At 37.4% G+C, this 26,461-nt stretch overlaps 1 protein-coding gene across 3 annotated transcripts in view; it reads left to right on the top strand.

Annotated features, from left to right (window-relative positions):
* Positions 1–25,822, top strand: part of plekhg4.S (pleckstrin homology and RhoGEF domain containing G4 S homeolog) — a 79,771-nt gene extending 53,949 nt beyond the window's left edge. For 2 of the 3 annotated variants that reach the window (XM_041561269.1, XM_018260654.2), the window contains exons 14-24: positions 10,486–11,393; positions 12,318–12,567; positions 12,987–13,076; positions 14,407–14,631; positions 16,235–16,405; positions 17,093–17,270; positions 18,201–18,317; positions 21,472–21,738; positions 21,815–22,038; positions 24,005–24,062; positions 25,331–25,822. In XM_041561269.1, coding sequence (XP_041417203.1) covers positions 10,486–11,393; positions 12,318–12,567; positions 12,987–13,076; positions 14,407–14,631; positions 16,235–16,405; positions 17,093–17,270; positions 18,201–18,317; positions 21,472–21,738; positions 21,815–22,038; positions 24,005–24,046 — 2,472 coding nt within the window. In that variant the 3' untranslated portion in view covers positions 24,047–24,062; positions 25,331–25,822. The remainder of the gene's footprint in view (positions 1–10,485; positions 11,394–12,317; positions 12,568–12,986; positions 13,077–14,406; positions 14,632–16,234; positions 16,406–17,092; positions 17,271–18,200; positions 18,318–21,471; positions 21,739–21,814; positions 22,039–24,004; positions 24,063–25,330) is intronic. The other variant, XM_041561270.1, reaches the window with a different exon arrangement.
* Positions 25,823–26,461: the final 639 nt, after the last annotated feature.

A 26,461-nucleotide genomic window follows, 5' to 3' on the forward strand; every position in this document is an offset into this window, starting at 1 on the left:
GCAAACAACAAACAGGGATGGAAGGACTGTAGGACATTTTGAAGTAACAAGGAAACCTTAAAGGGATACTCATGGGAAAACATTTTTTTTCAAAATGCATCTGTTAATAGTGCTGCTCCAACAGACTTCTGCACTGAAATCCATTTTTCAAAAGAGCAAACTCTTTTGTATTTAATTTTGAAATCTGATATGGGGCTAGACATATTGTCAGTTCCCTGGTGCCCCCAGTCATGTGACTTCAGCTCTGATAAACTTCAGTCGCTCTTTACTGCTGCACTGCAGGTTGGAGTGATATCACCCCCTCCCTTCTCCCCCCCCCCAGCAGCCCATCAGCAAAACAATGGGAAGGTAACCATATAACAGCTCCCTGGTAGATCTAAGAACAGCACTCAATAGTAAAAAATCCATGTCCCACTGCAACTCCTTCAGTTACATTGAGTAGGATAAACAATAGCCTGCCTGAAAGCAGTTCCATTCTGAAGTGCTGCCTCTTTCTGAAAGCACATGAGCAGGCAAAATGACCTAAGATGGCTGCCTACACACCAATATTACAACTAAAAGAAAATACACTTGTTGGGTTAGGAATGAATATTTACATGGTAGAGTGAATTATTTTTAGTGTAAACTGTGTAATTTAGAGATAAAAACTACACCATAAGAATCATGACAGAATCCCTTTAAGGTAATACCATGTTATGACAATGGGCTGCTGTATGTTTTATGGTGTAAGTATCACTTTAAAATGCTATCATAATGGTCTTATTGTTTTTGCATTTGTTCACAAGGGCCTTTTGTCAGTTGTAGAAATCATTACAGTGACTAAAATTGGTTGGGAAACATGGGTTTATTCTGGTTTATATACTTTTCTGTTAAGCAGAGCCTTCCATAAAGACGAAACAATGCAACCTTGTATTAAAGTGTTTTACATAAATATCCTACAAATAGAATCATCACAACTCATGGAATCACAGTTAGGCAAATAATCCATATTTTTCTAGAGTGTCATACCTCCATATTGTTTTCACTGAGCCACTCTAGACAAGCACATGTGCTGTACAGAATTCACCAGTTATGTGCCCAGCTTTAATAGGAAAGGGAATGCCTGGGATGCTGAAACAAAATGGATGAGAGGTTCACAGAAAAATTATCCTGGACCAGTTTTTAAAGAGGAGCAGCCCTGGCTCTGACAGCTTGCCCCTGTCAGTAATTCTAGCTTTCTTTCTCCTTTAATCCAGTGGGACAGAGATGTTTTGTATACTTTATTTTAATGTGTGGATTGAGGCTGTCCTGTTTTAGTGCTTCTTGGCTAGAAGCAGGGCCTAACAGAGTTGGATTTTAGAGCAAACCACATGAGTCCAAGTGAAGCTGGTGTTATCATTAATTAGGGAGCATTTTCAATCATGATCCTGCAACTGTTCATCTACTTACGACTTCTGGAAGTTGAATGGAAGGGCACAACTTACATCCATAATGCGTAAGCCATTGTGCAAAGTTCATCTGTTTACAAGCAGGGATAGGAAATATATATCTTGCAAGAGCATTAGAGCTAATTAATATCAGATCATAAGAACTTTTGCTTTAAAAAATAGATATGGGAAATGTGTTACCTGACAGTATTTACCCATAGTGTGGTTTCATTTAACATGGTTTACACAGGGCACAAAGACCTGCTGTGCCATTTTATGATTCTCTATTTTCTGTCTGGTGTGAAGTAATCGCCCCAGAGCTCCAACCCCTCCTCAAACACACACACTTTCAGCAGGGGCCCTTCCCCCCACACTCTTTTCTTTGGGTCCAGGGCTGTCCATCTGCTCTACTGCCTCACATTTGCTTGTGAATAGCAGAGCTTGGTAGGGTGCAGGCACTGGGCGCCAGCCCTTCATTCCTCCTGCTGACCATGAGAAGAGAACACAGAGGATTAATCCTGAGACTCTCAGCAGAACTTATAAATGATGTCCCAGAAGGTGCAGGTATGAAAGCTCTGAATCACACGTGATGACAGGGTGCCAAGAAGTTCATCAGTTCCCCAATATTTTTGTTCCTACACTTTTCTTCCCCTGGGCAAGTGTGCTGTGAGAGAGGGAACAGAGACAGTGTAATGAGCGCTGAGTGCAGGTAGGACTTGGTGTGCCTTGAAACCTACACACATATTAATTTCACTATACCTTTCTCAGTACAGAGTTCTATATTGCATTCGGGTATTTGTACACTGTAATAAAGAATAAATAATAGAGACATTATCATTTGATTATCTTGAAGTGTGTAGTTACTTTTCAAAGAAATGTCCACAGCACTCAGATTGTTCTGCATACAGCTGTCTGGGAGTGCCAGGAAATATGTGTAATCTCTAGCTATGAATGTTTGTAGTGTGGGATAGCAGTATCAAGTGTTCATGGTCTGGGATACTGTGCTGCTAAAATTGTACATTGCTAATGTATGTCATAGTCTGTTATATATATATATAGATATAGAGATATATATATATATATATATATATATATATATATATATATATATATATATATATATATATATATATATATATATATATATATATATATATATATATATATATATATATATATATAGACAAAAAAAAAAAAAAAATATATATATATATATATATATATATATATATATATATATATATATATATATATACTAACACACACACACATATGTGTATGCACACCAGGGGAATGACACATCCAAATATATACTATACAATGTGAAAATAAAAGACATATTAATCTTGATCTGTTCAACATGCGACTCCCCTGCTTTTATAGTTAAAATGAATATGTATAGAATTTGGAGACTAAGGACCTTATTTATTTGACAACATACTCTGAAGAATATGTAACCCATCTTCAGCTGTATGAAGTTTCCCTAACCATCGTTAATGTAATTGATGGAGGATGCTGGGAGTTGTAGTACAATGGCAGAATGAGAAACAATGAAGGTTAAACTATCCAACCATTATGTGTTGTCCCTCTTTTACAATAAAACTGTTTTTTTTTACCTATGATGCCATTTTTGTAGATCTTCAGTGTCCCAGAGTTTGGATTCTGATAAAATATTTTGTGGAATTAAAATATAAAACAGTTGTGTGAATGTGAATATCTTGAGCATACAGATGGCCAGAAAGATAACTTGAAGGACCATATCTATCTTGTGGCCCTCCACTTGGACAACTTTCTATTGTTTCAGGAAGCTGAGTAGCATTGTTTATTTTTTCTGAACTTGGCATCCATGCGATAATCCCTGCTACTCAAAGAGTGCCTCAGTCAAGTATAGATTAGCAATATGCCTTTGAGTTACAAAAGCAGTGGTCAGAAATGTGAATATCTAGTGCACAGAATTGAGACTGGTTCGAGTGCTCAGCTGATTAAACTAATATTCTATATTCTATAAAAGGTTTCTATAAAGCAAAAAGTCAGCTCCAAAACCAAAATTCATCTGATTTAGTTGGGGTTGTGTATATATATATATATATATATATATATATATATGTAGGGCGTTGGATCATTGCATGAGCTTGGAATAAAAGTATATTCCATGTACCAGAGTGCCGTCCTTTTTTCTTGGTGTCTAAGTGAATTTCAGCAGTGGGGACGCTGCGGACAGAGCACCCGATTGGAGCAGCAAATAGGGAGAGTGAACCTGGAGCGGTCCTTCTTTGTGGAGTTAAGTATATATATATATATATATATATATATATATATATATATATATATTTATATAAATATATATACAAGCAAGATCCGCACTCACAGGTCTTAAAAATTAATAAAAGTTTTTATTGTAAAGGGCTAACGTTTCGGCCTCCTCCGAGGCCTTTTTCAAAGAAGGACTAAATATATATATATATATATATATATATATATATATATATATATATATATATATATATATATATATATATATATATATATATATATATGGTTTTTTTACTTTTTTGCCTAAAATGCAGCATTTTTACCAATGGTGTCTTTTAGCCTTAGGCTCAGTCATACAGTGTGGTAAGAGTTCACCTATACAATGTCTCTGTTATTATACATTACAGTGAACTGTTGAGAAATTCTATTCCCACTTAAAATGCTTACAATGAGTGAAGGCACATCATTGTGTAACTATTTACTTAACCTTTCTGAACTTTGCACTGTGTAATACAGTGTGCTCTGACCTATGTAGACTTAAAGACCTATTCCAAAAATACTAACTCACTCTATAACTCACTTTCGAAGTCCCGAAAGGAAGTCACGCTGGCGAATTTTGCCCCTATGTTGGTTGCACCTTAGGAGCTGGTCTTTTAATACAGAGCCTGATGTATTATTTTGTGTAGTAGGACCTCGAGACAAGCTGTTTGTGTAGGATTTCTTTAGTAATCCATGTAATAGGTGTACAAGTCTTAGCTGGTATTTTGCAGGTAGAATTTTTGCATGTGAGTTTCAATATAAACTTCTTTTACTTATTTTTCACCACCACCCATGGATAACATTATATTCTGTACACAATGTCACCAGTTGCACATTACATTTGGTAGCGCATCCAAGTATGTAATAGGTTTTTTTTTTTTCCATAGGACTTGTCTGAGAACCAACATTGCAACTAAATATTCATTTTAGAATTATGTGGGTATTACATTTTTAATGATTTTTATATTGAAGAGGAAATGTCACTCTTTTAAGTAGTACACATAAGGAATGAATTAAATAGACGTTCTCTCTGTGGGTTGTAGGCCAAATGGACAAGGTTATTGAATGCCTGTTGCATACTCCTCATTGCCACCTATTACATGTGTAAATGCACAAATGATGTTTCGTGACTCGCCGGTGCTTTCAACTCCACATAATGCTACTGCTCCTAAGTAGAGCCATTAATTACCAACACATAATATTGAAACATGTATAATGCAGCAGGTTGTTTATTTATGATATAATTATTGCCTGTTTTAATTGCCCTTTGAGAGCACCCTTCTAATCCATGTTTATAATATTCTAATGAGGGAAAAGGATTATAGAGAATGGTTCCAATCACATAAACATTGATTGGATCTCCTGTTGCTGTTAGCAAAGGAGAAACTTAGGTCATCAAGAAACCAGATCAGATAAACAATATGGAGTCCCTTATCCAGAAAGGTCTTAATCTGGTAGGAAAAATAACAAATCAGACGATGCTCTGGCCATTAATTGACATACAGCAATCGTACAAAAGTTATGTCCAACAAATAGTAGTCAAATACATGAGGCCCGACAAAAATTAGTAAGAATTGCCCATTTATGTCAGATAAGCAATACATGGCAAGATCTTATCGGTAGCCGACATATATCTTTTAACCTGTCTGATCGACTAAATGTATAAAAAAAAAAAAAGTTTTGACACTCCACACACAATCCGAAAAATCGTACGAATCTTTGTTTCGTACAACTATATCTTTGCATCTATGGCCAGCTTTACATACAAAAGTGTCACGTCCCAGAGTCCTTTTAACAAGGTACTGTTTTATTATTACAAAGAAAAAGGAAATAATTTTTAAAAATTTGGATTATTTGGTTAAAATAGAAACAGCCTTTCTGTAATTCGGAGCTTTCTGGATATCGGGTTTCAGGAGAACAGATCCCTTACCTGTACCTTGTACCTAATAACTAAGCCATAAAAATCCTGTTGGTTTGGTGGCAGAAAAATCCTTTTGATTTTGTTTTTATATGTAAATGTTTCATTTACTAGTGTTAAGGGATGGTATCCATGTTACAGAAAGACCCCATATCCATATTTTAAAGGCTTTTTGGCCAGTTTGCAAGTAAAGTGATAATGTAGAGCTAACTTACTGAACTTTACAGAACTTTAACCACAGAAAATAGTTTTATACTATGAGGTGCTGATATTTGTACTGGGCTCGTCTTTAGTTTCAGCAACCAATTTCCAGTTTGCAAGTTAATCTTTAATTTCTTATAGCTTATTTACTTCCAAACATTATACAGTATACGCATATCTAGTGATAACATAACGTGTAATGACACACTGCTTTATTGCCACTAGCACCAGGCGATGCAACCCCATGTGTGCAATAGGTGCCTGTCGCTGTTCACATAAGGCAGATTTGTCACTTAAATTAAAACCACAAGTTACTATCGGTGTGCTAAAACATTTGTTGAGGTTTAATGATGATGAAATTCTCTGTTAAAATTCTCAAAATAACACTTAACTCCTGAAGCTCTATACTTGAGGCAGTATCTCAACCACTGTAAATCACAGCACTTTTTATTCTCTTATTGCTTGTCATCTTATTTTAAAGGCTTTTTGGCCAGTTTGCAAGTAAAGTGATAATGTAGAGCTAACTGTTACTGAACTTTACAGAACTTTAACCACAGAAAATAGTTTTATACTATGAGGTGCTGATATTTGTACTGGGCTCGTCTTTAGTTTCAGCAACCAATTTCTGGAAGGTGGTGAACTTCCCCTTGTTTCCCTGAGAACCTTGCTGTCCTTTTTTCATCCTCTCCTGGCTAATTCCTTTCAGCTAAATTAAAATTCCAGCCATGCAGTGTCTGATCTGCTCATCAGTCACTGGTCTGGAAGATGCAGTCATGAAGTTAAACAAGAGTAACACTTGAGGTCACACATTTAACACTTTTATTTATGAACTAGGTTTGCAGTATGCAGAAAAGAAGGACCTGTCTGGCATGTGTGCACAGGACATACATTTAAGTTTTTGTAGACAAGTGTCTGTGTGCACAGTATAACTCTGTAAACATGGGATTTCACATTTCTGTGCTAATGAAAATCCTTATTGGCATGTTGGGAATTCCAGCGAAAGATACCATATGGTCATTCTGAAAGCAACCATTTCATTTCCCAACATTTAATCTATTGATTGACTACATTATGGGCATAGTTACTGGTTTTATTATTTCATCCTGAAATCCGTAAGTACCGTTGTGAGTGTTCTCAGCCTGGATATACAAAACATCAACTTGTACTGAAAGGGCTACAGGCTTTAGCACATCCTGAGATAACCTTGTGCTAGGGATGCAAACCCTATTTTCCTCTATGCATATACTAATGTATATTGGTGATATACTAGCATAACAACCTTAGTTTTATGTGGTGGTCTGAGCTTTTTGTGTTACAGTCACTATGTTTCTGCGGTGCTTAAAGTCTCTCGCAGCTGTTGCACCAGTTCCTTTGTATGCCTGTTTGAAGTCTTGCATATGCAAAAGTGTCTGTTGTGAACTCCATGTAGATTGTAATGAAATGCCATTGCGTTCATTGTATAAGCTCAGTCCTGATTACCAAGTCAAAGCAGATGTATTCCAGTGAGATCTATAGCACAGGATTCTATTAGCTGAAAGCCAACTGCTGAATCAATCAAGAGAACTCCATACTTTATTATCATGCTGCCTGTTACAGTTATTCTTTAATTTCTTATAGCTTATTTACTTCCAAACATTATACAGTATACGCATATCTAGTGATAATAACATAACGTGTAATGACACACTGCTTTATTGCCACTAGCACCAGGCGATGCAACCCCATGTGTGCAATAGGTGCCTGTCGCTGTTCACATAAGGCAGATTTGGCACTTAAATTAAAACCACAAGTTACTATCGGTGTGCTAAAACATTTGTTGAGGTTTAATGATGATGAAATTCTCTGTTAAAATTCTCAAAATAACACTTAACTCCTGAAGCTCTATACTTGAGGCAGTATCTCAACCACTGTAAATCACAGCACTTTTTATTCTCTTATTGCTTGTCATCAGAAGAGTACAGAGTACGTACAGCTTTCAAGGCATATGTATTATAACTATTCTAGTACTGCGGAACCTCTGGACTTGTGCATTAACTTCATTATATAAAAGGCAGCATTACTAGTAATATTCAGTTTTAGAGAACAATTCATAATACCAATGAATCTTTAGGCTGTGTTGGGGGATTTTGGCCAGCGGAGAAATGCTAAAAACCATCTCTGCTGGATCCCTCAGTCTCAGGGAGAATTTGCTAAAAATACACAGATATTCACAAGGCCAGTGTGTTTTAGATTTTTCTTGATACTCATAAAATTCTGGAGAGTACATAAAGGATCTCATTTTGTAAGTATTTGTAGCACAATCCTTTGGGGCAAACTATCCCTTCCCGTTCTCCTATATGAGAATCACTGCAGGTCAAGTGATTGTTGCAGGAACTGCTGCATTTGAGGAAAAAAATGTCTTGACGTGAATATTTAATATATAGTTTGTCACATGCAAATATCAAATAAAATCAATTACATCTCTACTATTTCTGAAAATTATCAGATAATTAGAATCACCCTCTTTGTCTCTCTTCATTCAAGAGCCAGAGTTTGATTGACAGCTCGAACATGCTCCTTTTGCCAAGACAATGCATCATAGTTCAATGTCTTTCAGTTAGCTGTCATTTAAATTGAGACTCCTACATGAAGAGAGACAGATTGCAAGTTTTTTTTTTAAAGATTATGTTGATTGTTTTAGAAACGGTACAACATTTAAAAATCGTTCGACTATTCGACCATTCGATAGTCGAAGTACTGTCTCTTTAAAAAAAACTTCGACCACCTACTTCACCACCTAAAACCTACCAAGCACCAATGTTAGCCTATGGGGAAGGTCCCCATAGGCTTTGCTAGCCTTTTTTGATCGAAGGAAAATCGTTCAATCGATGGATTAAAATCCTTCGAACCGTTCGATCAAACGATTTTTCCTTCGATCGTATGAACAGAGGACATGCGGTAAATCCTTCTACTTCGATAGTGTAAGCTGAAACCATACCTGTCCTGCGGTTTTTTTTTTTAATCATGCCACAAATTGTATGCAGGATATTTTTTGCCAAAAGCACACTCTCATTGCATAATTGTTTAGCCTGACTGAGCATTAACTTGCACTGTAATCTTTACATTTTTGTATACAGTATAATTAATCATGCAACCCTGCAGGAATCTTGGATCCTGTTTCTCCCAAGAAGAGTACGTTTTTGTTCTCTGAGGAGCAGAACTAAGAATTCTTAGTCTGTGGTGCTCAGGGCTCTGAAGAGTTGGCACCGAGATGTCTCTGGGTATAGCAAAGCCCCAGAACATGTTAGGAGTCCTGCAGCAGATTAGGTTTTATTTGAAAAAAAAAAAAATATATATATATATATATATTTTTTTTTTTTAAGAGATTTTCAATCATTCACATCAGTCCCTTCCCAAACTGAGCTTGCAACCTAATATACCTATCACATTCACTATGGTCATTGTCATTATCACATTCATACACACATTCATGTCATCAGCTGCAGGTTAACCTGCCTGTATGTTTTTGGAATGTGGGAGAAAACCAGAGTACCCCATAGAAAAACACACAAAATGCTGGAAAAACATACTAAGTCTTCAGAATTGAATTTGGAAACACAGGTCTACCAGGGTGAAATGCCGACCACTAAAATATACAATGCTTCATTGTACTGGATAGCATTTAATTATGTGTTTGGATTGAGTGAAAAAACACAGGTTTTCGTGGATACAGTGCTCTGTATTAGCCTTTGTAATGTGTAAGCTTGTATAGGAACACCATATAATCTACTGCTATCCTGCAGTTATGGGACAGATAATATAAGGCAATATAATCTATTTCTATTAGTTCATTTTTGTCTGTGCTTTGCACAGGTTTAGGGGCAAGAACAATGTTAATAAAGATCAAAGCATAGCATTGACTTTCCTAAAGTCACATTGAATTGTCCACTTTTGTTATTGGCACAATGGCAGGCTTGGGATTTTGGATGGGGTCCTGTGGCTCTGGTAGCCATTCCTAAGACATAAATTCCAAAGTCCTTTATCCTATGATCACATCATAGAAACCGCATCCAGTAAATGGAACTGCCCTCTCTTCAGCTAAATTCTGACTTATAAAGAACCACTTGTGTTCTCCGATACATTGGTTGTATGTCAATGTCTTTGTTATACTTACCACTTACGGTATATTCTGGACCATAACACCAAAAATTAAGATTATTCACGAGCTGACATGCTGGTTCTTTCTTTCTTGTGCATGTAACAATATTTGCAAACTATTTGATCATTATACATATTTGCAAAAAGAGGGAGGGGGGGTAAGAAAATGTGCAACATGGGCACAGAACCGTAACTATTTAGATACCATGCTCAAAGCACCTATAACTACTCTTAGGGCATTTTCACCAATGCTTTAAACCAAACCTGATTCTAAAGAAATAGCATTGTGCAACTTCAAATAGATCAAATACTTTCCAGTATTGTATGTAGCTGCTTAGATGACACTTTGAAAGTATATACAGCCCTTTGACAACTGTACTGCCACTAAGTATAATCTGTAGATTAACTAAAAAGGATTTATGGCTTATGCAATCTTTTAGCAAATAGTCTTATGTTCAAAAACAATTAAAATGCACAATATTTATAAATATAACTTTGTTTATTGATAAGTTGTTGTTTTTTTCTCTGTAGGCATACGAATGGGCTCTGGAAAGAATGCGGCATCTTGCCTCCTTTAGCTTCGATGACTATAGCTCACCAGAGATTTGCTTTTCTGCTATTGAGGGCTTGGAGAGGTATAAAATTCAGCACCCAGAAATTAGTGAGGAGAAATTCATGGAGATGAGAGAACTTGCCCGTGAGTTAAAGAATGAGAAAGGAACCAAGCAATGGAAATTTGCCTGGTCTAAGTGCCAGGAGGCTCGAAATGTTTTGGAGAAAAAGCTGGAGGCTGCATTACGGGCAAAAACTTTGTTGTCTGGGGAGCAGAGCTCATCTGGCACTGCTTCACAGCCAAGAGAAGCTGATGGAATGGAGCAGAAAGAACTATTAGAATGTAATAGCAATACGAACTTATTCCAAAGCAAACCATACAATTCACCATTCTGCCCAAGAGAAAGGAAGCTGGGCAGAGTACTGTGCAATAGGTTTGAATTGGGGAACACAGTTGATCACACAACATGCAAATCAAGTCCCACCTCAGATGCAGGCTCTATAGTTAAATCAGTGTTTAGAACACGCAAAATGTCTCTGCAGAGCATTTCTGGAGAGGATCTTAGTCTTGATCTCCTCCGTATTGCCCCTTCAGGCTCTTCAACCCCCACAGTTACACCTCGCCCCATCACAAGAAGACTGTTAAGAAAGGCACAGAGTTTTGACCTCCCTGGAACTGAAGGGGCAGGTAATGGGTGTCAAAGAAGGCTGAGTGAACCCACAAGACGTGGCAACACTGGAGTGTTCATTAAAGGGCTTGAAGTAAGCAGCACAGAACTTGTAGACCGACCCTGCAGCCCCAGACTGCCACGTGACTGGTCAGCCGAGTGTGTGTACAGTGAAAGAAGGTGCAGTATATCCTCATCTGATGGGAGGAGCCAGAACAGGTGGGAAACAATTACATTTATAGACGGTAAATGTTGCTTTATATGTGTCTGTTGAGTTTTTTGGTGGATAATATATCAAGGAAACCTGTAAATAATAAATACATTACAAGTGGCACTGCAAGCAATTTTTGCTATCTCATAGATATTTTAAATTTGCTAATTAAATAGATTTCTGACTGTCCAGTTTTTGTTCAGGAACCTTTAGCCAATGAGTTACCTATATAGGTATGGGATCCGTTATCCAGAAAGCACTGAATTATCTCGCTTAGACTCTTTATCCAAATAATCCAAATTTTACAAAAAATATTTCCTTTTTCTCTGTTCTCTCTTTCCTTGTACTTTTTCCAGACTAAGATATAATCAATCTTTATTTGAGACGAAACCAGCCTATTGGGTTTATTAAATGTTCAAATTATTTTGTAGTAGACTTTTAAGGTATGAAGATCCAAATTACAGAGAGATCCATTATCTAGGCAACCCCTGATCCTGAGCATTCAAGATAACAGATCCCATACCTGTACCTAACAAAAATGTTGTAGTCATCACCAAGCTTAAGTTGTCTCAGTATCCAGAACACGAAATAATCATTCTACCCAAATACCCCTATAATCACCCCATTCACAACTCTGGGACAGTTTGCCATTGTGTCCCCAGATTCTGTCCATCTTCTGTTGCATGGAAATTCTTCAGTTATTTTGATCCCTATATTTGAATTTTTGTAAATGTTCAGGTCTTGATGTATTCCTTTATTTGCTTTGTTATCTAGATTATGCACCATTTAATTGCCCTTCTTTAAATAGTGTTTGTTTTATAAACATAGCCTTCAAAATCTGTATGATTTATGAATGAGAACAACTTTAATAAGATAAAGCACACTGTATATTTCACCACCACAAAATAAAGCTTTTCATTGTATTGTTATAGTAAGCTCCACCATATTATTGATGAGATGGTAACGACAGAGCGAGAGTATGTGCGCTCCTTGTGGTACATCAGTGAGAATTACTTCCTAGAGATGGAGCGCTTGGACCTGCCCCAGGATCTCAGAGGAAAACGGGGAATCATATTTGGAAACCTGGAGAAGCTCAGAGACTTCCATAGCCAGTATTTTCTAAAGGAGCTGGAGAGCTGTTGTAATCACCCATTGCGTGTCAGCCACTGTTTTCTCAGGCATGTAAGTGGTCCTTAATAATAGACACTCCCAAATGGTAGGCATGATTTCCATAGATATGTACTCAAAATTGTAGTGATAAGTTTTGGGCTTTGTTAACAAATTAGCTAGAATAACTGAAGAGGGTTTAAAATAATCATGAGGTCATGCATGTCCCTGCTGCAAGGGCATTATCATTAACTGCCATTTTCATTTTAGTTGACTAACTACAAAGTACAAAAGGGTGGATGTTTATGCATATTTTAATAAAGAATTGCAGTAGTTTAAATCCATGAAACTAAATTCCTTTGTTTGTATGTTTGAGATTTCTGAATTACTGCAATTTCGGGGGCTAAATGTTGGGAAATTAAACCTTAGCTAAAAATGCTTTTTTGACAGCTATTGTCTGCTTACTGATCTGTCTACTCTTACACTCTCTTTAGAAAGATCAGTTTGGGATGTATGCTTTATACAGTAAAAACAAACCACGTTCCGACTCCTTGCTTGCCAGCCATGGGAACATTTTTTTTAAGGTAAGTCACATAGGTTGTCAATGGCAGGACAAGGATTTCAGTTTTTTAGTAGTTCCAGGTTGTGTGCATTAACTTTATTAAAAACTTATGTGATGCTAGGATGTCAGAATCCAGTGGGTTAGAGTGCTATTACATTTTAGGTATGAAGTATGGTAAATACTAGTGTCAGAAGCAAGGCAGCCATCAGGGGGGGGACAGGGGGGAGAATTTTTTATTAACATTTGGGAACCCTAGCCACCAATATTTTTTTTGTTTTTTTACTGTGTAGTGGGGGGCAGACCTGTGGGGTGGGGAGGGTGGACTTGTAGGCGGGGCTTGCGGTGGGTGCAGCCCAGGGGGCCAGGAAATTTTGTCGTATGGGGCCCTGTGATTTCTGATGGCGGTCCTGGTTAGAAGCATGTTGATAATTTGGGGAAATAATGAAATTGAAGAGTGTTGAGGTTGTTTCTAGGGAGTATTTATGTTAAGATAGATCCTTGGGAGGAAATAATTTAGGGATGGATCATGGAGAGGAAGCATATTGGGATGAATGTTGGGGCAGAAGCATTTTTGGGTAGATCCTGCTTAGGAAATTGTTAGTGGCTGAGGAAAGCTGGCTTGCATGTTAAGAAGGCATGAGTCAGAATAAATCACTTCAGCTTTAGTTTGGTATTGCGGTGTATTCTTGAAAATTCTTGAAAACCCACATTAAATTGGCAATATGCTCTTGTGTTAAACATGAAACATAGATTTCTACCTATCGTATTTTTTCTTTCTGATGTGCCTGCCCCCAGTGCAGATTTCAGTGCCAAAATGTGCGAGTATGCATTCTGGCTTCATAATCCTCTCCGTGTGCCTGCACCCTGGCAACGCAGCAGTTCCAGGTGCAGGCACATTAGAAAACTGCTAGGAACTTAGCAGATGATTATTATCCTGCATTTAACCACAGACAGCTACTCCACTGGTAGCCTTAGCCAAAAGGCCCCTCCAAACCAAGTCAGAATCTTATTGGTCCATGTATGGGGCCTCATGACAGCCAGCCCAGCCAATGTTAATAATTGAAGATGTCATGGTCTCATCATTATAATGCAGCTGGATGCACTTTCAAATAGTCATTGTGAACAATGTCTAAAATCCAATGTCTAAATTGCACAGATAGTAGAACTTACATACAGTGCTAACACAGAATTAGCAGCTTAGTCAATGCTGTAAATCCTTGATTTTCAGGTTTTATGAAACCATGCGAAAACTTGGGTCTTAGCAGTTGGTATCTAAAGAGTTAACGTTATCAGAGAAGAGAAAGTTGTTGTTTTTTTCTATTACATCAGTCTATTTTTTTTGCTTTTATTAGAATAAACAGCACCTTCTGGGAGACAAGATGGACCTGGCTTCCTATCTTCTGAAGCCAATACAGCGAATGAGCAAATATGCGCTGCTTTTAAAGGACCTGATTAAGGAGTGTGGAGAGGCACAAGAACAAGAGCTTGCTTACTTGCGTGCAGCTGAGGAAATGGTGAAATTCCAGCTTCGCCATGGCAACGACCTGCTAGCTATGGATGCAATCCGAGACTGTGATGTTAGTGCCTAGAATTAAAGATTTTAGGTTTATCAATCTTCCTTGTGCAACAACTGTGCAAATCTAAAGTAGTGTTAAAAGAGTTACTGTTAGCTGGATTTGAAAAAATCTTTCTGGCTTGCTTCCGAATGCATCTGGCCCAGTGATTCATGAGTGCCTGAATTTGGTGCCCTGTTGTGTCTTCAGACATCTTCAGTTGGATCTGCATCTGCATGGAAATTAAAAAGCTTTAATAAGCTAGTCTTTAACGCAGTGACCTAACACTAATTGGAGCGACTGCATTAGTACATTTTATTAGGTCACTAAAAAGGGGTCGGAGCTGAGCCAGGTTGCAAGAATAATCTATGCTCACAGTAACTTGTGCCCTTATACTTCACTGTCTATGGTAATATTTAATGACAAACTGTTTATAAAAGTAAATTATTGCCTGTGTAGGGATGCATGTGGGACACTTCTGATCATAGTAGTGTATCTGTATGACTGTTTCAGGATATATAGTTTGGAATGTCACATGCCAATCAAGTTGGGAATTTTATGTGGTGTAAAATCAGTGGGATAATTCCTCAGGCATTGGCGTGTAAAAATGATGTAATTTTTGTTTACATATTTGCCTTTGAGCAGCTTCAGTCAGAACTTATAGTGGTCTGAAGCAGTGTAAAATAATATCAGCAAATCAGGCGTTCACATGGCATAAAATAAAACACACCTAAATTCACTTATTTTACACAGCTTTTTTAACTGGTTTTTCAACTCAAAAACCAACACAATTAGCATCAGAATTTAATAGTCAGCCCAGTAGCATCACCTTATATTACAGACCAACCTCATTTTCTGCTTGATAATTTACACCAATCCCTAAATTTACCTTCTCAGAAGCTGCTCAATGTGTGAGCGTCAAAGACGCTTTCCAAGATGCAACAGTATATGTTTTCTTAACACTTAAAGGTGGTCAGACAGTAGTGGGGCTTTGCAAAGAGAAATCAGATGGCACTCACCAAGCAAAATCTGCTGAATTTTTATGATTTATTCAGATCTCTGCACAACGTTTCAGGGGATCAACCCCCTTTCTCAAGAGCACTTGAGATAGGGGGTTGATCCCCTGAAACGTTGTGCATAGATCTGAATAAATCATAAAAATTCAGCACATTTTGCTTGGTGAGTGCCATCTGATTTCTCTTTGTTATTGCTACATGTATGGAACTGAAGAGCAGCAAAGTTCCCAGATAGAGCACCACAGTATTTAACCCATGGAGGTCAGATTCTATTGAACTAGTGAGGTTTAGGCCTATGATACACATGGACATTGAAAGACTACAGTTCTTCTTGAGAACATTATGACTATAAAAAATACAAAGCAATCCAGTATTAAGCTTAGTTTGGAAAATTTGGCCAAACTGTACTAATCTCTTTTTGAGCGATCAGGCATGTTCTGATGATGATCATGTTTGCATTGTTGGATCAACATGTTAGGCTACCCACAGTGAGCACGCCAGTGCACTGGCGAGGTAAAGGGTGCACAACATTTTAAAATATATTCTATATAATATATAGGTTTTGTTTTTATGTGGGATACTAATTTTATCTTTTTTCTTCAACTAATCAGGTAAACCTAAAAGAGCAGGGCCAGTTAGTGAGGCAAGACGAGTTCACAGTTTGCCTTGGCCGGAAGAAGTGCCAGAGACATGTTTTTCTGTTTGAGGATCTCATTTTGTTCAGCAAGCCTAAGCGCATTGAAGGTGGACTTGATGTGTATATCTATAAACGCTCTTTTAAAGTAAGGACTCCTTTATTTTTCTTTATAGTTATCAGTATTGTACACTAATGGACTATTTCCGTCAGGAATCGGCTTGTACTTGCTGTAATAATTCTGAAGTTTTAGGGTCTGCAAGTAGAAAGTGGTTACTCACCACATCAGGGAAGAGGCCCAGGTAAACCACCCTGAGCCCTCAGCACAAGGAGCGGACAATCCGAGAAATCTTTGGAGGAGACACTCAAAGCAGGCAAACTTCCACCAGGCAATATATTCAAAGTGAAAAGAGGTTTTTTTGTGTCCACAGCCTTACACGTTTCATGTCACAAACACTTATAGTCCTCTGTTTTTTATTGTATAAGCACAGGTTATACAGGTTAAGTATGAATTTTATCCCTAAATAAATGTAGCGATTCAGTACAACAGGGGTATTTTTTTATATATACTGAAAATTCGTGTTCATGTGTTTCCTTGTCCTTTAACAAAGTGAGCAGAGAAATGTCAAGCAACTCTTCTCTGTTCAGCAACTACATTTTGAAATAGTCCTCTGAATAGAATAACAGGGGCTGCTGCAGTTTCAAACTCAGAACATAAATAAATGGATGGGTTAGTGCTCCTGAGAACCCATAATACTTTAATAATATGTTAATATTTTGAAGCCACTAACATTGCACTTGCTTTTCTCTGTATGCTTTTATTCTCCTTTTGCAGACGGCTGACATTGGGTTAACAGAAAGTTCTGGAGACAATGGGCTGCGATTTGAAATTTGGTTCAGGAGGCGTAAATCCAATGACACACACATACTCCAAGCAAGCAACCCTGAAACTAAGAAAGTATGGACCAGTGATATTGCCAAAATCCTATGGCAACAAGCTACCAGAAATAAAGGTTTGTTAGCATTCATTTTCAAATTTGCAGTTTCTGGAATCATCATTTTGAATAAAGTACAGTGTGTGAAATAATAAAATGAATGCTCAAGAGCCAATATATACCCCAGTTGATGAACCAATAGGGCATATGTTGTGTAGGTGCATTCTAAACTAAATGGAAAGTTTTATTAATGCAGGTATGTGAGGAAGGCCATTCAGGTGAACTATATTTTGATTCCAGCAGGCATAAATTACAAGCTCCACCCCAAGGCTTTTTAAATTGTAATTTTAATAAACTTTGCAAAATATATTAAATAAAGATTACAAGGGTATTTGTTCATATATTGCTGTCAAAAGCAGTATTTGTTTGACTCTTGAAACTAGGTTGCAGAAGTCAACTCTCTCCTAACCAAGACTCCATTTCCCACAATGCTTCTTCATAGATCTGTTAATTTTCTAGCTCCACTTGCATTGGTTCAATAGTCAGAGCAGTGCAGAAAATAGCAAGGGACAGACAGATACTTTTTTAATGGCAATTGTATTTACAATTAAACTCAAAACCTGTACTGGAAAGTTGCTACCCCATTCTATTCTTTTTGATTTGCAGTCCATCTATTGTATTTTAACAGAACGGTTGGTTCACTGTATTGTGTGCTCTGCTGTTGTTGATAAAAATATAGCACAACACGCAGTGGGCTCTATTTTAATATAATTGTCCACCATGACAATAGCCCTACATGAATCTAGCTAGAAAGCATGGCTTTGTGACCCAGAAGCTTGGGCTGAGATTCTTATGGTTGTGGCCAATATAACTGTTGTTATATAACTGTCTGACATTGGCAGGAACTTTTATTATGTAGCTTGTAGTTTAGATTACTGATTTATTTCTTAGAAAATGTTTTCATTAAAACGTATGTACCTGTATCTTAAATATTCTTTCTCTACACAGAAATCCGAACGCAGGAAATGGTTTCTATGGGAGTTGGCAATAAGCCATTCTTGGACATAAAACCTAGCGATGCAGCTATAAATAACAGAGCCATTGATTTTACCATGAAGGGAAGAGGTATGTGTATGTATGAGGATCTGACATGAGAATACAGAAAGACTTGCATTCACCATTACTGCATTTTAATCCATCAGTTCACGTATTTCAGAACTTAGCAAGGCTGGTACAAGTATGGGAGCTCTTAAATACAGGAAGACTATCTCCCATAGAATTAATTTTTATCAAATAACTCAATTTTTAAACATTTTTGTTTTTCCTCTGTGATAATATAACATAAGCTTTTTATGATCCTGATTAAGATACAATATTTATTTGAGGCAAACAATCCTATTGAGTTTATTTAATGTTTAAATTAATTTGTAATAGTCGTAAGGTGTGGTGATCCAAGTTTAGGATCCCTTTTCCTGAAGAGCCCAGGTTCCAAGCATTCTAGATAACAGGTACATGCACCAGTTCCTTCTCCAGAAGACAGTTTACACAGAACCCAGAAAATAATGTCTATTCTGGATTAAAACATGTGTTTGGGGTTAAATCTGCTGAACAACAATGGCATTTTCTTTGGGTAGACAGACAATAATTGGCTCTAGACACACTGCATTCTCTATTCTAGGTTTCTTAAAATTGAAAGGCTTTTATCCCCCACATTGTTTCCTCTGGGAAGTTGATGACATTCTTCATCTCCTGGTTCATGAAATATGGGTATTTGATGTTTTTTCATCAGTAAATGGACAGCAATTAGTGTTCTGAAGCCTTGGCCGCTACAGCATTGGCCCAAGTTAGACCTGTGAACACTTATTTCCCTCTGGGATCTGAAATCATTTTTATCAGTAAATCTTTTTGAAAAACCCCAGTCTCCAGGTTCATCATATTGATATCCAGGAGCCAAAAGCTTAGAAAAACGTGTAACATTCCCAGTTACATTTCTCACTTCTATTATCTCACCATTTCTATTATTCACCTGTAGTCAAAATGAATATTTGTTATTGTAGCAATAACCTAAACCAGCGTACTTAATTCTTAAATTGAGCTGAAGCTGGTTATGGAGAACGAGAGCATGATTTATATAATAATACGAGTTTCATTTGTTTACACTTGCTCCCAGTGACAGAGTTACTATGTCAAATGGAAAGTTGTAACAAAAAGTAAAAAATGGGAAAAACAAACAAAACTTTTGCTTGCCGATCCTTCCACAGTCTCCCCGCTGCACAAAAAGATATCCAAAAATTGTATAACTAGATCAGCGCCTAAGGCAACAGAAAAAGAAACAGAAACAAAAAATAGTGTAGTATGTCTTAGTATCACACCGCCACCTAGTGTCAAAAGTTTTTTTCTAAGGTGTATTTCCTCTTTAAACTTCCACTCTTTTTGGTGACATGCAAAATTCCTCCAGTAGCTTTCCACCACCGTTTGGCTGAAATGCCTACTTACAAACTGTAGGTCTAGTATATGGCTCGTAGTATGTAGCAGATCTCCCTCCGTCTCCTTTCAGTCTCTCATATCCACATAGGAAGATATAAATCCAGGATAGTGTAACAACGTTTATTAAAAAATATAAAAGATTTAAAAACAGATTTGCACTCACATTTAGTATGAAGAAACAATCACATATAGGGATATATCTTTGCACAGGCTGCAGTTTCTGTAAAGGGGCCCTGCCGGCGTGTGTAAACCCCTCGTGGCTCTTCCTTTGTTTCCTGTGTGACGTCACTTCCTGCCGGACGCTTTTCGCAATCAGCTGGTTGGCTGGTTCCTACCACATCCTTTTTGGGCATAATTTAGAATGAAATAAATAAACAAGAGATCAAAGTTGGTCTTTGTATGAAACATTGCCCTAACTAGTCATTTGTTGTGTGTGTTGGAATCTCATGTTGTGCTCCCTGTTTTCGATGGCTAATGTCACATGCTGTGTTATCCGCTGTTGTTTTCCCCACTATTGGCAGAACCAATGATTCAGCCCCCTACAGTCCCCAATTATGTGTGCTGTAACAGGTATTCAATTTGACTGACACTGCCCACGCAGGGTTTATTTCAGCCTGAATTTGCACAGTGGAGTTTTTTCCTGTTAAAATATGCACCATGTGCACAGAGAGGCCTATTGATTGCCTGTCAATACATAACTGGGGCACTGGGGGCCAAATCATTGGTTTCTCTGCCAGCATTCTTCATTACTGTGTGTGACATTAAGGGGCACATTTACTTAGGGTCGAATATTGAGGGTTAATTAACCCTCGATATTCAACCGTCGAAGTAAAATCCTTCGAATATCGAAGTCGAAGGATTTACCGCAATTCATCGTTCGATCGAACGATTAAATCCTTCGAATCGAACGATTCGAAGGATTTTAATTCATTTTATCGAACGATTTTCCTTCAATAAAAAAATACTTAGAAAGCCTATGGGGACCTTCCCCATAGGCTAACATTGTACCTCGGTAGGTTTTAGGTGGCGAAGTAGGTGTTCTAAGTTTTTTTTAAAGAGACAGTACTTCGACTATCGAATAGTCGAACGATTTTTAGTTTGAATCGTTCGAGTCGAAGGTCGAAGTAGCCAAAAAAATACTTCGAAATTCGAAGTATTTTTTATTCTAATCCTTCACTCGAGCTAAGTTAATGTGCCCCTAGGTCTAAGCTTTGCACCTAATTAAAGGAAAACTGTACCCCCCAGACAATGTAGGTCTCTATAAAAAATAATTTCATAAAACAGCTCATGTGTAAAACCCTGCTTCATGTATATAAACCATTTTCATAATAATATACTTTTTCAGCATTATGTGCGATTGGGTAATCATAAATAGAAAATTGCCATTTTAAAAAATAAGTGCCGCCCCCTGTGATCGTATGATTCACGGTGCACACAAACCATACATGTTAGGTCACATGAGTCAATTAACAGACAGAGTTTTGTCTTTTGCTTCAACACTTCTTCCTGTTACAGGTAGAGTTGTAGTATTTCTAGTCAGGTGATCTCGGAGACAGCACACAGACCATCACGAAATGGTGGCTCAAGGCAAGAGATGTATAAGGGCAATATTTACTTAAATGTATATTCTAGTTTGATAAGATTTTTTAGTATGCCACTTAATTTGATATAAACTATCTGTTGCTTGAGTTTTCATTTTGGGGGTATAGTTTTCCTTTAATTGTGATGTAAATGGAAATTGTCTGTTACTTTGACAAATATATATAATAATTTATTTATTTATTTTAAACAGGTGCAAGAACCAGAGCTTCAATCGCAGTATCCTTTTTTGATCACTCAGATCCTTACAAGAGAAGTCAGGCACCCATATCCTGCAGTTCAGTATCTTCTGCTGGAGGACCCTCCTCTGCCTCCTTGTTGGGGCCCCTAAATCTCCATACATATGTCAATCAAACTCTGCTGTCGGGAGTGTTTTCAGCCAGCAGACCCTTTGACACTAGCAGTTGCCTGGAAGAGGATGAACTGGAGAATGAGACAAACAGCAGCCAGCCTTCCATGAGTATGTTGTTGCAGTATTTCTAAATTGTGTCTAAATATGCAATACAATCCTAAGAATATATTCTTGGTCTTCACAGCCACTGAGAGCTCAGAGTCTTCACAATGTATGTCTGGTGCAGGGTCCAGTGGGTCAGACAGTGGTTGCGTGTCCAACATTCCCCAGGACAATGTATCTGAGGATGCTGGATCTCCTACTGATGCATCTGCTCCCTATTCCATTCAAGAAGAGAGAAACACCTCCAGTCCAAGGTTTCCACTTGTGGAAAAAAGCAAATTTAGCAACTGCCAATATATTTCTGCTGTAAGAAAAACTTTTGTTTTTTATCAACCCATAGCATAACCATATAAAGCCACATTTCAATTACAGATTGATCTTTATATTCTTTATATTGCGAATGTGGTTTTGGGTATTCGTATTTGCATATATTATTTCACATTCTATGCTTGAAGGAAGTAAATAGACCATAAATAACAGTCCCTTTATTACTTCACATCTTATTGAGACACCCTTGAGTACTTAATATCTTGCATAAATAAGATAAACACACACACATTTATTCTTTTCAAAATGTGTTTTAAAGGGCACCTATCACAACCAAACTCACCCACATATTAACAACCTGACCAGTGCTACACAAATGTGTTTAATCAAACTACATATACAGTTTAAAAAAAAAAAAATCTGCAGTTTTTTTAAAATTCACTTACTTTGTTGAACGAATTGTTTCTGTGTGGGGAGCCCTTACTGAGACACTAAAACTGCAAATCAGAGCTCAGGCATGCGCACATTGTAACACTGCCACAAATATTCTACCCAGAATACCTAGTTTTAGTAAAACGATTGGATAACAGTAACGCGAGATTACTCTATCTTGCCTCCTTTTTCATGATGTAATTGTGCAAATAAAGGGAGCCTGTTAGCGCCTTTCCATTATGTGCTACGGATTGTGCAGCGTGCATACACCATTGCCCAGCTTGTCAGCTTCCGTTTGGAATGACTGCTTGTCTGGGAATAAATAGAGTGGGCTTGGACAGTAAATCTGCCTTTTAAATTGCCTAATCTATAGTAGTGCCAGTGCCTCCCATACTCTCCCCCTCCGCCAAGATTTGTCTCTTCAGTGTAACTTTCGGTGTTCCTACTCCCTGCCCTGCCTGTGTACAGACTGTGGAGTAAAGGACGAACAGATAATTACACAGCTGTGGTGCCGTCTCCTGTAATGTTCTTCTGAGAAGTAGCCTTCGTCTAGGTGCAAATGCGATCTCCGGTGCTCACTATACAGTGAAAATTCACTGAGTGAGCACCGCTGATTGCGTTTGCTGTTTGCAGCCAGACGAAGGCTACTTCTCAGAAGAACATTACAGGAGACAGCACAGCAGCGTAAGTTATTTTAATTCAGCTATGCCATATATAATAATACATTTCAGGGTGTTTTACCAACTTCACATATAAAAGGCCCCAAACAAATGAGGGTGCTTTCAACAGCAGACCTTTTCAAAGTGACAGAAAGCAGTGCTACTGAACAGCGGCTAACAGAAGATCGGCTGATTTGAAAATTGCATTGAACAATTGTAACTTCAGCTGAGCATGTGCGAGATTAGAGAGCTGAAGTCGGGCTGTAAAGATATACGTAGGAGGAAGCAGTGTATTCCAAGATGTCTGCCACAGCAAGGGGGGAATTTTTAGAGGGTATAGTGAGCTGATGCTTTATATTATACAAACAATTTCAGCAGTTTTGAAAATCGGATTTCTTGAACTTCAACATGGTGCTTTACTTGGTAGATGGTTTTAGTTATGATTGGTGCCCTTTAAATAGCATTTTAGACCAGACTTTGTCTGACTTCCTTGGGTTAGGTATAGAATAGTGTAAAATAATGGTGTTTTCATTTAGTCTGGAGCACTATAAATACAAACCTTTATAAATGCTCAACCATTCTACCCCATATTTTGGGAAATTATATCAGCTTGGGGTTTAGTTTCAATAGATGACCCTGTTAGATTGCAGTCGATCATCTGGTGCAGATCTGATAGTTCCAGCCAGACTAAAGCATTCAAGCACATGTCTCATTTTTAAAAAGAGAGAGAGAAGGGTACTTTCACCAAAAAGTGAGGTATTTTCTTGTACTGATGCCACATCACTATGGCCAAACATAAAATTGTTACCTGTAGCTTTTTAACGTTTTGTTGCAAACCGTTCTGTCCATAATTCATTTTTGTATTTTCAGGCTCTGACTATTAACATCTAACTAACCCCTGCTTTTCTCTCCAGAACCCAAGCCACATATGCTTAAGCCCTTCCACCATAGTCTGAGATTCCTAACCTGTGTGTAAGTTCAGTTTATGTGCCATTGTTTTGTTTCTTCCATGTAAGGTCCTCATGTAAGGGCAGCTGTGTCCTAACATGGTACCACCTATGCTTACTTGTCTGTAACTGCTGACAGTGTATATGGTGCTGTAGAATTTGTAAAATGTGGTAGAGTTGAAAGCAAAGGTTTGGGCAGCCCTTCCCAAATGACAAATGTAGTTGTTTTTGTAGGTGAAAAGTAGGAAACAATTACTGCAGGAATCATCATGTTTATAAAACACATGTGCAAATGTTATAGCACAGTTACATTTTACTTCAGAAACTTTAATAAAGTATAGGAGCAAAAAACAGGAATTGTGGCATGTGCAAAAGTGTGGACACTCTAGAAAGTCAGTATTTAGTAATGACTCCGTTAGTACAGGACACACTTTGTAGATACCTTCTGTATCCATATAAGTCTTTCAATTCCTGTAGGAATTTTTACCCTCTATCCCTCACAGATCACTTCTAATTCTGAGATCATCTTCTCACATTTTTTTTCTTTCACTTGGAAAATAAAGTAAGAGAAAGTATGCCGGTGTAACAGTAATGGTTCATCTAAGATCTTGCACGTTCATTACAAAGCTTCAGTGCTGCTGATAACCAAACAATTCTGAGCTTTTTAATATCCTCTTTTCATTACCTTCCCTACTATAGGCCCACTTTTTTTTTATTTTGCTACATGCGGGTCCACAACATTCCACATTTCTTAACCCAGGCATTTGCATTTAGTCTCTGTGGAATTATTTCTCCTTGTGGTACTCGACTTGCAAGAAATAACTCTGTATAATTTACGATGAGATATACAGGATCATTGTACAGGGAGAGGTCTAACCTCTGCATCACTAGCCTGCACCTCCATTATAATATAAATGGTATAACGCCCCTTTCTGTTACGTTCTGTACAAATTTTTTTCCGTTGTTTCTCTGAGTTGACCCATAGCAGTTTAGCCTAAAGAACTATAGTAGAGTTACTGTTACAATAATATATTTGTAACAATGTCATGAGCTATAGTGAAAGAACGAGTTAAAACTCACAGCAGACACTGTTTTAGCAGGGGTCTATTTTCATGAAAGTATCCGTGGCTTCATTATTATAGCAACTGTTGTGAGTTTATAAAAACACTTTTGAAATGGAAGAATATAATAAAATAAAGTACAAATACACTCAGTGGAGCATAGACATTATGCTTACAGTTGCTGAAAATATATTATAGAGAAGACCGTTAAAATATTGTTTTTTCTCTGTAGGTTTGAAGAAGCCTTTCCCGTGTATGGGACACAAGTGCTCGATGCACATATTCAAGGATCTGTATCAGACTCCAAGTCTCCCATCATAAATTTGCACCTACTGCTTCCGGAACTCATCATTAGTCTTTCTTACACTTGCTAACTAGTCAGCCACTTACATTTATATGTATTATTTGAGCAAATGTGTAAATAGTTTAATAAACTGGTGGCTGTAGTTTCATGTTAACATGTTTAGCACTAGCGGATCATTTAGTGCTTAATTCTTTACACTTTTTTGCTAAAGAAGATGAATATTTTGGCTGCACAGTTTGTAAAGTTTGTTGAAAAAAGTTAAGTAACCTCTCAAAAATAGAATAACCATCTATATAATTTCTCATTGCTGAACTGGAATTTGATAAGTGTCTTATTTTGTAATAGTTGTACCCATAGTAGAAATAATTTATTTAATGGTGACAATACTTAAATCTGAATAAACAGATTTTGTTGAGTTGATTATTCCACTCAAGATATGGTTTACAATGGGTGCTTTAGTACAACTACCTTTATATTTGGTTTCGCAAATATCTAGGCACATATTCTCATTTTGGGACCAAATCTGTCCCCCTGTTAGTTTCCCAGTTTTGCTGCCTGTTTAGTGCATAGTATAGCATTTTGAGTTAATTGATAATGGGTTGCAAAATCTTTAAAAATTTACTAGCAGCAGTTGTTACTGATACATGAAATGCAAACTATTTTTTAAGTTTAAATAAGTTTATTGCCATGGGGAGAAGGAGGGGCAGAAAGTGTTCCATCAAAGCCACATATTAGTACGAGTTCCCTATATGTGGAACAGACGAGTTATGGTGCGTATAGATTATTTTGTATGTCCATACAAGATAACTGATATTTCTACATTGGTATAAAACTGAGTGGATGTTTCGGGACAAATACAGTATGTTGCATACATCACTGCTTGCTTGGAGTCCACACATCACTGTGCACAGGTTGATCACTATTTCTTAAAAAACACGAACAAAATGAGTTGACTGACAAACTACATCGATTGTTGGAATTGGAAATATGAGCAACCTAGCCTAACAAATTCCATAACCATTGATCTGGTGCCCTTTGTATGAGTATGTTGGGACTATG

This window comes from Xenopus laevis, chromosome 4S (assembly GCF_017654675.1).
Source record: "Xenopus laevis strain J_2021 chromosome 4S, Xenopus_laevis_v10.1, whole genome shotgun sequence".
Taxonomy (NCBI): Eukaryota; Metazoa; Chordata; class Amphibia; order Anura; family Pipidae; genus Xenopus; species Xenopus laevis.